Genomic DNA, 13353 nt, shown 5'->3' with positions numbered 1-13353 from the left:
CGGAGACTTGATTACACACAGGTGGATTCTATTTATCATCATCGGTCATTTAGGACAACATTGGATCATTCAGAGATCCTCACTGAACTTCTGGAGTGAGTTTGCTGCACTGAAAGTAAAGGGGCCGAATAATATTGCACGCCCCACTTTTCAGTTTTTTATTTGTTAAAAAAGTTTAAATTATCCAATAAATGTTGTTCCACTTCACGATTGTGTCCCACTTGTTGTTGATTCTTGACAAAAAAAATTACATTTCATATCTTGATGTTTGAAGCCTGAAATGTGGCGAAAGGTTGCAAGATTCAAGGGGGCCGAATACTTTTGCAAGGCACTGTATATACACTCTCTCTAGCGCTCTTGGCCAGTCTAACCTCACGGCCGAGTAGCTGGATAGACGGTCCATAAAATATGTCATTGGTCTTCTTGTGTCTTGCAGGTTTCAGCAAATATCTTGGTCCTGACACTGAACAGCTAAAGAGAAAAGTACAACTTCCAATCAAAAAGGAGGAGGTAGAGCTGCCATACATTAAAGAGGAGGACAATATCACCATGTCAACTGGTGAGCCCTTGAATAGCGAGGATGGTCCAAGTGAGGCCAGCAGAGGGACGGAGCCTCCAAGCAGCAGCTCAACAGAAGGATCGCTAGCACACATTTTCATCACAGATATAAATGGCGCCACGTCACACTCACCTTACAAACATGATGGTCATAAAAAATCTCACCATGACGACAAACTCTGCAAACCCTCTCAGTGTGGGAAAACCTTTGTTAATAACTTTAGTTGTCGTATGCATATGATGAGCCAAACTAGTAAAAATCCTATTGTCTGCTCAATTTGTGGTCAAAAATTCACTCAGAAGAGCCACTTAGACAGACACAAAAGAACCCACAGTGGTAAAAAACCTTTTTCCTGCTCTGTTTGTGGTCAAGGATTCACTCAAAAGCAATACTTGAAAGTCCACATAAGAACCCACACTGGCGAAAAACCTTTTTCCTGCTCAGATTGTGGCCAAGGATTCGCTCGTTTAGACGCCTTAAAAACACACACAAACACCCACACTGGTGAAAAACCTTTTTCCTGCTCAGTTTGTGGTCAAGGATTCGCTCTAAAAGAAACCTTAAAAAGACACACAAGAACTCACACTGGTGAAAAACCTTTTTCCTGCTCAGATTGTGGAAAAAGATTCACTCATAAGAGCACCTTAAACACACACACAAGAACCCACACTGGTGAAAAACCTTTTTCCTGCTCAGATTGTGGTCAAGGATTCAGTGAAAAGAATCTCTTAAAAGTACACACAAGAACCCACACTGGTGAAAAACCTTTTTCCTGCTCAGTTTGTGGTCAAGGATTCGCTCGTTTAGACACCTTAAAAACACACACAAGAACCCACACTGGTGAAAAACCTTTTTCCTGCTCAGTTTGTGGAAAAAGATCCACTCAGAAGAGCGCCTTAAACACACACAAAAGAACCCACACTGGCGAAAAACCTTTTTCCTGCTCAGTTTGTGATGAAGGATTCAGGTATAGGAGTGCCTTAAAAGTACACACAAGAACCCACACTGGCGAAAAACCTTTTTCCTGCTCAGTTTGTGATGAAGGATTCAGTTATAGGAGTGCCTTAAAAGTACACACAAGAACGCACACTGGCGAAAAACCTTTTTCCTGCTCAGTTTGTGGTCAAGGATTCACTCAAATTCCCCTTTTAAAACGACACACAAGAACGCACACTGGTGAAAAACCTTTTTCCTGCTCAGTTTGTGGTCAAGGATTCGCTCGTTTAGACACCTTAAAAACACACACAAGAACGCACACTGGTGAAAAACCTTTTTCCTGCTCAGTTTGTGGTCAAGGATTCGCTCATTTAGACACCTTAAAAACACACACAAGAACCCACACTGGTGAAAAACCTTTTTCCTGCTGAGTTTGTGGTAAAAAATTCGCTCTCAAAGATCAGATTAAGAGACACGTGTGTATTGGGGCGAGAAGCAGTGGCCAATGACTGTTTTGCCTGTCATCCATGCTGCCTTCATCAAATTCATCAGTGGATCCACAGTATTGCCAAAAGTATTGGCTCACCTGAATTAACTCTCAAGTTAAGTGGTATTATTTATATAATTCCCTCCCTCTTTCAAAATACACTTTTCACAGTTAAAATTTGAAACATTAGACCCCAAATTACAAAAAAAATTTAAATCGTTCTTCAATAACATAATTACATAAATATGGAAAATTATGATTGGCTCTCAAGTATTAAGTTTTTTTTTAGGGGTGGGGGGAGATGATTATAAATATACTGTTTAAAAAGTTACTATTATTATATGACAGTGACATATTACGACAGAGTATTGGGGCCAAAAGCAGGGACCACTTTTATGTTCATGTACCTTAGCTGGGAGCTCCGGCAAAGCATCAGGAAAATCCTTCCATTGATTCTAATTTGATGTTGATAAGCTAAAAGATACAGTGGGGAGAACAAGTATTTGATACACTGCCAATGGGTTTGTATCAAATACTTGTTCTCCCCACTGTAACGGATTTCCTAATTTTGGAAACTGATTCTTAAACACAGCCTCACGAGATGCTTTCACTATCGTTTAATTTAGTGGAGGCCGTGTAGGCTCACTATCCTCTTCCCCTCACTATACCCTCGCGGGGCCTGCGCTTGACAGTGACTTTCCTTATTCTCGCTATATGATTGGCCGAAGAGTCGAAATGGTCTCCCGTGAATTGCCTGTTTAAAAATGTTCCCGTTGTTACTTCTTGAGTCATGGTAATGCGTTCGCTTAAAAGTGCCCATTTAAAAATGCGTATGTAAATCGATCGGTGATACCACACACCGAGCGTATTATTAACAAATGTTAAAGTTGTATAAAAGAGCAAACGTGTGCGCACACATCTGTCTCTCTCGTGGTAGAGGACATAGAGCAGGGCGGTAAACCGAAAATTTACCGTTACCGAAATTCTTCACGATGACCGACGTAATTTTGACCATGTCGGTAAATTCGGTAATTTAATAAAAGAAGAAAATATAGTCTTTTCATCCCGCTTTGACTCTGTGTTGTTCGGCTATGTTCATTCCCCTTTAAGAAAGCAGACAGTGCGCTTACGTTTGGAGTCACATGGTTTTCAGGAAGCCAATCAAACAGAAGCCCGCTAGGCTAACGCTAGCAGCTAACGCTACAAGTAAACGGGATGAAGTCGGGCTTAAGTTAGCTTCGCCAAACTTTCACCCGACATTAAGTAAACTCTTGACGGGTTCCAGATAGGGATGGAAAAACCGAGGCTTTCTGAAACAATGAACCACTTTTAAGACAATTGCCCTAAATTGAATCACTGTTTGACACACTGCAAGAGCCCAATCTACTGGATAAACAGTGCACGTTTCTTTTTAAAAGTAAAGTTGACAAATTGCCTCAGCATTACATATCTTCAATAGAATTAAGTGGATGTCGTCTATTTCAACCAGGAGATCGTGTCGTTATTAAGTGTGATTTACACAATTAAAGTTGACCTCTTTAAGCCTGTGTCATTGCTTTTGTCTGTGAAGATGTGTTCAAAGCAGTATTTGTAATACACGACAGTGCTAGTCTTGTAAGTGGCTCGTCCTAGATGACGGGGAGTAACTATGTATTGTTTATGTTTTGTAAAAATTACAGTAGAGTAAGCACAGTGCTTGGGAACAGGAATATTATTTATTGCATACTGTAAGGATTTCCAAAATCATAAGATGTAAATAACTGAGCCGAATAAAAGAAAGGAAAGGTTTGTGAAACATTTTATTTTTTTAATTATGTATAATTTCTGGGGGGCGGGTGGATGTGTCGTATTCGTATCTATTCTAAATATCTAAACGTATGCCACTATCTAGTGTATAACAATGCGGAATGAATTTAATGAAATTCAAGTGATGATATTTTTCAAGTCATACAAGCTGTTATAAATGTTCACACAAGAATTCTTATTGTTTACAAGATTTTTTTTAATACCTAATGTTTAGACTGCATGTACAATTGTTAAATTGAAAGCTGGTAAATAAATTTAATGAGAAACTGTTCATTTGTATTCCATGCATTGATTCAAATTTTCAAATTATATAACAGTTTGCTTGGGTGAATTTATCGTCATTTATCGTTATCGAGGTAAATCTGCTCAATTTATCGTGATACGTACTAAAGGCCATATCGCCCAGCCCTAAGAGGACATTAAATATCGTGCCTGTCACGTACAGTGAATTACCGTACATGCCAATTCACAGACGTACTTATGTTAATACGCTTGAGCTATGGCGCGCACGCGGAAGGATGTATGTTTTTTTTTTTTTTTTTAATTGAACCATATGCAAACAAAACAAAGAATTCAAATATCAAAATCAAATACAATACTATACATTGAGTTTAACCACATAACCAAGCAGACAATAGCAACAACATCAACAAAAAACAAACAAAACAACAACAAACACAAAAATAAACTAACATTCAAAAAATTTCTGTTTGATAGAGGACTTTTTAAATCAACTTAAATTGTTTAAATAAAGCAAATAGATGACGGGCTTTCCCATCTATCAAATCCAATGCTTTGCAAAAGCTAGAGAAATCATTTCTCCAGTGAGGCAAACATGGTTTTTAAAAAAAAAAAAAAAAAAAACACTTATGAATGAAAAATTTCCCCATAAGCATTATTACATTTAAAACAAATTCTAAGTTCTTATCTTTTTGATAAACGCCAAACAAAATTGTTTCTTCTGTCAGGGGCATATCAATATTTTTTGATTGCAGCCAAGTCTTTAAATGACCCTAAAAGAAATTGACTACATTGCAGTGAAAAAACACATGATTTAAATTTTCCATGTCCATCTCACAGAAAGCACAATTATTTGCTTCAAAATTTCAATCTTAAAAATTCCTTTGTTGGGTAAATTTCATTTCAAATTTTGAATTGCACCTCTTTTGCTTTAGGAGGCACTGGATATGACAAATAGTTTCTTCTTATCTTCTTAATTTTATCAATCTCAAAATGTTTCAAAATATATATTGTTTTAATTTGGTTGGGATAACATTCATTTATCCATAATGTTCTGATATCTTTGTTATTACATTTGTTAACGCCAAAATCTTGTCCCCCAATGCATAATTTTCTCAAATTTTGTGAGACTCGAGAATTTTTGAATATCCTCCTTCACCATTGCTTTTGCTTCCATTGGGATTGCATTTGTTAACTTCGTAAAATCTTTTCAATTACATCGTATTTGGTATTTATGACAGAAATCTTGATAGGGCGACAATTTCCCATTTTCATCCAACAAGTGAGCCCATATACCCATTGAATGCCATTCTGCCTTAAAAACTGACTTTCTATTTATTATTTTGGATCTGTTATTCCATATCGGCGTATTATGTGGGGTAAAATTATAGCAGTACAATAGTTTCCAATAAAGGAGTGCTTGCTGATGAAAATCACCAAGTGCTATCGGTAACCGCATGCATGTATGTGTGTGTTGTTGTTAGAATGAATAGAACACGGCAATAAATGACGTTGTTTCTTCCAACGAAAGTCTCACACCTTCCTATGTTGTAATCTAAAGTAACATTACGAGCGTACGAAAACGCCACAGTGCCCGTCATTGTCCATCCCTAAATGTTTTTATTTGTATAACCCTATATTACAACAAAGTTGTCTCAGAGGCCTATACAGAGTCAATTTGATACTCGGTCAGATACAGTAGATGAATTAAATGAGTTCATGCCCTGAGCATCCCCCATCCTTATACCCTCCATGGCGGCAAGGAAAAACTCCAAAAACTCAAAAATCAGTTATATTCCCTGGATTTTAACTCTGCGTGAGAATCAAACCCTTCAATGTGTTTTGGTTGTTTATTACATTTGATTTTATGCTTGTTCTCTTGATTATATTTTACTGTTTTTGTTCAGGAACATTATGTAAAGTAATTTGTGCCAGTTTTTAACGTGTGGTTTTAAAGTGATTTATGAGGAGAGTTGAGAATATGCTTAAGAATTTCCATCCTTATTGGATATCCATTCATCTTCCATGATAGAGATTTCTTTGTGTCAATTGGAAACCATACCGAATGGCTGACGGCCTTAATGACATGCTTGAAAATTGAAAAGATCAGATATTCTCTCCATTATTCTAATGGTAGATTCTTACGTGCCTGGGGACCATTTTTAAACATTTGTCAGGCCTCTTAAGCCCTTGGCATTCCACAATCTGGCAACTCTTTTCTTTAGTGTATTGATATTTATTATCCAAAACTATTAGTAAAACTCAATGTTCAATGGTCACGAAGTTCACTGGCAGTGACGGGGATTAATTTAATGGTTTATTTTTGTTGGTTTTCTTTTTGTTTCTTGGGTTTTTGTTTGTTTGTTTTTGTTTTGTTTTCATTTTATTTTATTATTATGATTATTCTTTTATTTATTTGTGTGGGTGTTGGATGTCAGTCCCGCTTTTCATCACATTTTGTCTTTTCCTTTTTGAACTGGAAATCCATGCACAACTAGTGTGAAATTTACGAAAATAAAGAGATTTTGATCTAAAAAAAAAACATTAATAATCAAAATGGTGAAGGCGTGTGTGGCGGTTGGTTGCAGTAACAGAGAAGACAGACGGAGAGACTTGAAGTTCTACCGTATTCCGAGAGACCCGGAGAGGAGAGCGAGATGGACTGCTGCAATTCGACGAGAAAATTGGGCACCAAACGATCACCACAGATTATGTAGTAGTCATTTTATATCTGGTAAGATGCATTTAATATATATTTAGAGGGTTTTGGGCTGACAAGCAGAATTAAGATCATTGCGAGGCTAATCGCCGACAACATACAGTTTCAAATTCAAGATGTTTATTTCTTCCGCCATCATTATTTTTTGAATAATATTTAGCTGGTACCAAGTGAAAGAAGCTGGCCTCGTCTCCGGATCATCAGTTAAACAGGTGTGTCCAAACTTTTTGCAAAGGTTGCCAGATTTGGTGTGGTAAAAATGTGGGGGGGCTACCTTGACTGATTTACGTAGAACAATATATTTAAACACATTTTAGCAAGCCCTTCTGTGTGTCACATTTGCTTCATTATAATTTTTTAAATTCATAATTTCAACAATCTCGTCTTTGTGGCGTTCTCTTTCGACACTCGGGCTCTTGCGAAATACTGCTGCTGTGAAATTAAACTAGCTTCAAATTGCTATAATTTCTCTCTGCGTATCTTCCTTGTAATGTTGTCGTACATGTCAGCGTGTCTTGTTAGCTGATATCGCGTCACATTGAACTCTTTGAAAACAGCGACTGTCTCTTTGCAAATGAGGCAGACACAGTTGTTGCGTATTTTATTGAAAAAATAGTCCAATATCCACCTATCCTTGAAGCGTCGGCCATCGCAGTCAACATTTTTTTTTATTTTTTTTTTATTGTCGCCATTTTAGAAAATTGGAAGTAAAGGGTCACACGGGGTAATGTTGCTTAGAGTGCTGCTCTTAAAGTTTTTCAAAGTTTCGTGAGAATAGGCTGATTTTGTGTGGACAAGATAGTTGTAGATATCAGTGTAGCAGATGTCAGGCAGAGACGGCGAAGACAGCGGGTCGAGAAATATCGATTTAGGCATCAAATATGGATCTGCCGAATGGATAGACTGAAGCTTTTCCACATAACGCCTTTTATGCAACGCATCCAATGAGTTTACAGCGTCTGAAAGCACCGGGGCTTCCATGAATTGCACTATAAATTGCACGACAAATTGAAACCATTGAGAATACGGATAAACAATGACGGACAATATGGCGGCCGGATACAGTGACACGTCATTCTGTGACGTTGGTGAGTAGGGTCTATAAGTCAATAAAAAATTTACAGTTGTCCGCATCCATATTAACTTTCAGAGACAATGTTATAAAATGATATTGGTGTAACCTTGACCCACCTATCCCCCTCTAGCCATGCCCACAATTGCAAACATGCTTGCAATTGTAAGCATGTCTATATCACTCATAGCTACTACTAAAAGTGCATTATGAATACCCAGTCCATGTTATCATTCCCAATTTACATTAACTTGCGTGATACTCCAATTATCTAGACAAAATAAAAAACTATCCCATATGGTGGTCTAAATTCCATTATTTGAGATTCTAACCCTTCTTTGGAATCATTCCCTCCCCATTATAAACTTTTAAAAACAAACTTGATAAATAATATTGATCTTCAACGACCCTAGTCACAAGGAATCATTCCGTCGAAAGATGGGAGCTATACATTCATTACTACGGTGTGGAGGCGTGCGAAATTTCCGATTCTTAGATTATTCGAGATTCGGCCGTGGAAGATTCGAGAACGATTCACAAATATCCAAATTCCGATTATTGAATTATACCAGGTAAAGCGGAAGTAAAACACAGTCAGCGTGGTCTTTGGGACGCAATGAGGAACGGACCGAGAGTAAATATGTTCAACTCATGCCGCTAGATAAAGAAAACAATTATACCTGACAGCGGCAGACAGCCACTACAAACAACGGCCAGTTGCTAGTAAACATACGGCTACAGTAGATATCATATACATGTAGAACGAGATCCAAAATGACAGACGACGTCTGTGTTAGAACATGTATTATTGAACAGAGATGCGAAATGACAGACTTTCCGGCATAAGTAAACAGCCGCCATCTGAAAGCAGGAGACCTCTCTAGAAGGCTCTGTTGGAGCGAACCTAATTAACTTTTTATCTAAAATATTCCTAAATCGGCAGAATCTTGTCTTGAATCTATCTTTAAATGATGAAATAGTGTTAAAACTTTGACAAAAGTAGACGGAAGGGAAATTATGGAATAACTGGAGCAATTTTAAAAACTAACAGTTCATTCACAACATTAAATTAATTGAATGTAGTTTAAAGCTGCTGATACAGAATGGGGACTGGAGTTTTTTTATTTACTGTTATTTTTGTATATTTGTTTACTGTTATATGTTAACTTGATACTGAAATACTGTAGTAGTTTGGTTTAGCCTGAGAGGATTTTTGAACAATTTTGGAACTAATGTACAACACATTTTTAAAAAAAGGAGGGGGGTGCATCAATAATCGTTTTATAATCAAATCTGAATCGTAATCGAATCGTTAGGTGCCCAAAGATTCCCAGCTCTACTATGGTGTGTGGTTGTCTACTCCAAATTTGAACTTTTCACTGTTTACCAATGCAACAGTCAACACAAAAATATTTATATGTCTTACTCTTTTCAGTTTAACAAAACCCTCGTGTCCAATTCAGATCCCAAACAAAGCCATTTAGCAATAATAAAGATATCTATGTTTTGGAAATTGATGCATTTTCTTTTGTTCGTTATGTCGTTCAAAATATGTATCATTTTCCCCTTTTGTGAAATAATTAGTTCCCCAGAAAACAATTTCAAAATAACAAACCAGTAAATAGGATCAGTGGAATAAATGCAAGCCAATCAGTTTTTTTCAGTTTTTTTTTTTTACACAGTTTAAATAATGTCCTCCAGACAGCCCAATATAAAATGTAAAAATAGAAATTTTATTTAAAAAAATGAAAAATACGATACAAATATAAAATTAGAAATTTTTAGAAACATTATAAAAAATGAAAAAGTACAGTTAGCACAGGCATGGAACTAAACAACACTTACTCCACTCCTCTTTTTTTGTGAAAGATTATTCAAATCCTTAAAAAAAAAAAAAAAAATATATCATTGCTAAATTGTGTCCAACTGCAGCAAGGTGTTACTTGCCCTCAATCAATCCCCGCATTTTAGCTAGAAGGGTTAACATATCCAAATGACTTCACTGATTGTTATCTGCCCCATGCATGTATGTTTTATCTGAATATACAAAAGATAATGTGATGGAGTAAAAAATAAATGTTGATAATCCAAAGTAAATTAGCTTTGATAAACTCAAAAAAATAAATACAAAATGGGCTAAAAAGGTCTCTATAAAGGTGTCAAAAGAAATGAAAAAATATCAAATGAGGGTAATTCATCAAAAGATCAAAAGTAAAATAAAAAATGAAACCATAAAAATTGTCTTATACTGGGGAAATTGTATTTGTTAGCGGTTGATATGGAAATCCTGATAAGTATTCTGAAATTGAAGTAACTCCTGTCTAGAATCTAATTATAGTTATATTAGAAAGGTAGAAAAGCGCTATATACCCTACCCACCGACGTCACAAAACCACGTGCTCGCTGTATGGTTCCGCCCACTTGTCCGTCATTTTGTCTCTGTATTAGCATTGGTTTCAATTGATCGAAGAATTTAAAATGCATTTCATGGAAGACCCGGTGCTTTCTAATGCCGTAAACTCACTGGATGTGTTGCATAAAAGGCGTTATGTGGAAAAGCTTCGTTCTATACAGTCGCCAGATCCATATTTGATGCCTAAATCGATGATTTTTGACCGGCTGCCTTCGCCGTCTCTGCCTGACCCTGATATTTACAACTATCTTGTCCACACAAAATCAGCCTATTCTCACGAAAGTTTGAAAAACTTTAAGAGCTTGGAGGCTTATAAATGCTACGTTGCTGGTTGGGTGAAACAGGTCCTCGTACACGAAAATTCGGCAGGAATCTTGTGCTCGGAAGGTGAGTTGCGAAATTTTCAATTCAAAATCTTTTGTTCTTGCTAACATCCACTGTCAAGTCTAATGTATTTCATGTCATTTGTCAATGGAGCTAGGGCTTTTAATGTTTATATGGTTTAGCAATAGCACTCTGACTACATACATACGTGTATGTTGTCGGCGATTAGCCTAGCAATGATCTTAATTGTGGTTGTCAGCCCAAAACCCTCTAAATATATATTAAATGCATCTTACCAGATATAAAATGACTACTACATAATCTGTGGTAATCGTTTGGAGCCCAGTTTTCTCGTCGAATTGCAGCAGCCCATCTCGCTCTCCCCTCTCCGTGTCTCTCGGAATCCGGTAGAACTTCAAGTCTCTCCGTCTATCGTCTCTGTTATTGCAACTGACCGCCACACACGCCTTCACCATTTTGATTATTAATGTTAACGAGCAGAAAAACACGCCGTAAATAGGAGGAATGTACGTAGCCGTAACAGGTCAACACGATGTGTTGCCGGACAAATGGGCGGCACCAGTCAGGAGAGCGGAGTTGTGACGTCACGTGGGTAGGGTCTATACAAGTATAACACCATTTACCATCTCCGAGTATTTATTCAACATTTTGCATAAGCAATTTCCCTGGCATAATAAATTGAATTTGGCCCAAGGCCAGTGTTTGTTATGTTCTCAAATTGAGTTACTCCCTTCTTATATAATTTGTTAATTACCGTAATTTCTGGACTATAAGGCGCACCTGATTATAAGCCTCACCCGGTACATTTTTAAAGTAAACACTATTTTGTCCATACATAAGCCGCTCCTGACTATAAGCCGCATGTGACCACATAGTAAAATGCGATATTTATAAAGAAATATACATAGTTTTCAAAATGTTAATAGCATACTTTTTCTTTCCAAACAGCAGCAACATGGCATTAACACAGCATACAACACAGCAGCAACACGGCATTAACACAGCACTAACTGGGCTGGTTGAAAAAAATATAAAAACAAACATAAAAGTCTCAAAAGTCACTGTTGGCTATCTTCATCTTCCTCCTGTGCACTGAAACCATGGAAATCTTCCTCCTCAGTCTCTGATATGAATAGGCTCAGATATACTTCAGCACGCACCTTTTCATTCTGTCTTTCGTTGTCGCCTTCACTGTCACTCTCATCCTGTGGCAAATTAACTCCTGAGCTTGTGCTGTCCTCTCCATCACGTAGCAGTCCGGCTTTTCGAAACCCGTTGGTGATGGTGGATTTTTTCACACTTTTCCACGCTGTCAGGATCCACTGGCAGACTTGAGCAAAAGTTGCTCTTCGCATGCGGCCAGTTTTGGTGAAGGATTTCTCGCCACTGGTCATCCAGGCCTCCCATTCAACTCTGAGTGCCACTTTAAATGCACGATTAACGCTAATGTCAAGTGGCTGCAAACATTTTGTTGTACCCCCAGGAATCACAGCTGAAATGGAGTTTGTCCTCTTGATTGCTGCTTTCACAGCATCTGTAATATGGGCCCTCATACTGTCCAAAACGAGTAATGCTTTTTTTCTATGAAAAAAATCCCCCTGGTCACTTGCCATAACACTCGGTCAACCATTCCTTCATGAGGCTTTCTACCATCCACCCTTTTGTGTTAACTTTCACGACAATGTCTTTCGGGAGGTTTTCTTTTGGCATAGTCATTCGCCTGAAAATTACCATTGGTGGAAGTTTTAGCCCGGATGCAGTGCAGCCCAAAACACAGGTGAAATGCCTCCTCTCATGGCCGGTTGTTTTCAGTGTGACAGATGTTTCACCTTTTTTGTTGACGGTCCTCGTGAGCAGCAGGTCAAACGTCAGAGGTACTTCATCCATATTTATGATGTCGTCTGGTCCGATGGAATTTTCTGCTATCTTTTTTTTAAGGAATGTGTGAAAATTTGTGACTTGTTCCTCGTAGTCGGAAGGGAGTTGCTGACACAGAGTTGTCCGTGTCCTTATGGTCAGACCTTTACGTTTCATGAACCGGAGACACCACAACGGTCCTCCTGTGAAATCCTCAATTTGCATTTCGGTGACGATTGTTTTGGCTTTCAGTCGGAGCTGCACAGTGGAAACACTGCGGCCATCTTCTCTCTGTGTGTTCACCCAGTCTTCAAGAATGTTGTCCACTTCGGGCCACCTACTTTTATTACCTCTGAAAGCTTTTGCCGTCTTTTTACATTGCGCCAGAGGTTCCCGCTGCCGTTTTCAACGTCTCACCATTGATTCATTGACGCCAAGTTTACGTGCAGCAGCTCTGTTTCTTCCTCGATCAGCCAGCTCAATTGCTTTTAACTTAAAAGCTGCATCATATGAATTTCTTCTCGAATGTTCCATAGTGCGGGTCAGCTAATACTCATGCACAAAATGAGAATCTGCGACTTTTATTCATACCGGTAATAGTACAAGCTAGCGTCTTCTTTGACACATATATACCACGTGTCTTGCACTTACCTTTCCTGCTTGAGTGCCCCCGGCGGCCGGTAGAAAAAATGCATAAATTAGCCGCTTCATGGTACACGCCGCAGAATTCATAATGAGGGAAAAAAGTAGCAGCTTGTAGTCCGGAAATTACGGTAGATTTCTACTGTCGTGTTTCTCTTAAAAAAATGGCTGCTAATTTCCCCTATAATTTCAAAGCAACAAAATTTACATAAATTGGACTTGTCTTTTCATCCCAGATCATGAAATTGGTTAAAATGCCCCCCCCCCCCCCCTTTTT

At 38.0% G+C, this 13353-nt stretch overlaps 1 protein-coding gene across 3 annotated transcripts in view; it reads left to right on the top strand.

The window, feature by feature from the left end:
- The window catches only part of LOC130927674 (gastrula zinc finger protein XlCGF57.1-like), a 79308-nt gene that overhangs the window by 38678 nt on the left and 27277 nt on the right, over positions 1 to 13353 (top strand). For 2 of the 3 annotated variants that reach the window (XR_009066482.1, XM_057853628.1), the window contains exon 3: positions 437 to 559. Coding sequence is in view for 2 of the 3 variants with exons in the window: in XM_057853628.1 (XP_057709611.1) it covers positions 437 to 559 (123 nt within the window). In the remaining variant the exon portion in view is untranslated. Of the gene's footprint in view, positions 1 to 436; positions 2527 to 13353 lie in introns of those variants that run through there. The other variant, XM_057853624.1, reaches the window with a different exon arrangement.

The sequence above is a fragment of the Corythoichthys intestinalis genome, chromosome 13 (assembly GCF_030265065.1).
Source record: "Corythoichthys intestinalis isolate RoL2023-P3 chromosome 13, ASM3026506v1, whole genome shotgun sequence".
Taxonomy (NCBI): Eukaryota; Metazoa; Chordata; class Actinopteri; order Syngnathiformes; family Syngnathidae; genus Corythoichthys; species Corythoichthys intestinalis.
The sequence above is the reverse complement of the archived record's forward strand: the minus strand, read 5'-3'. Positions and strand labels throughout refer to the sequence as shown.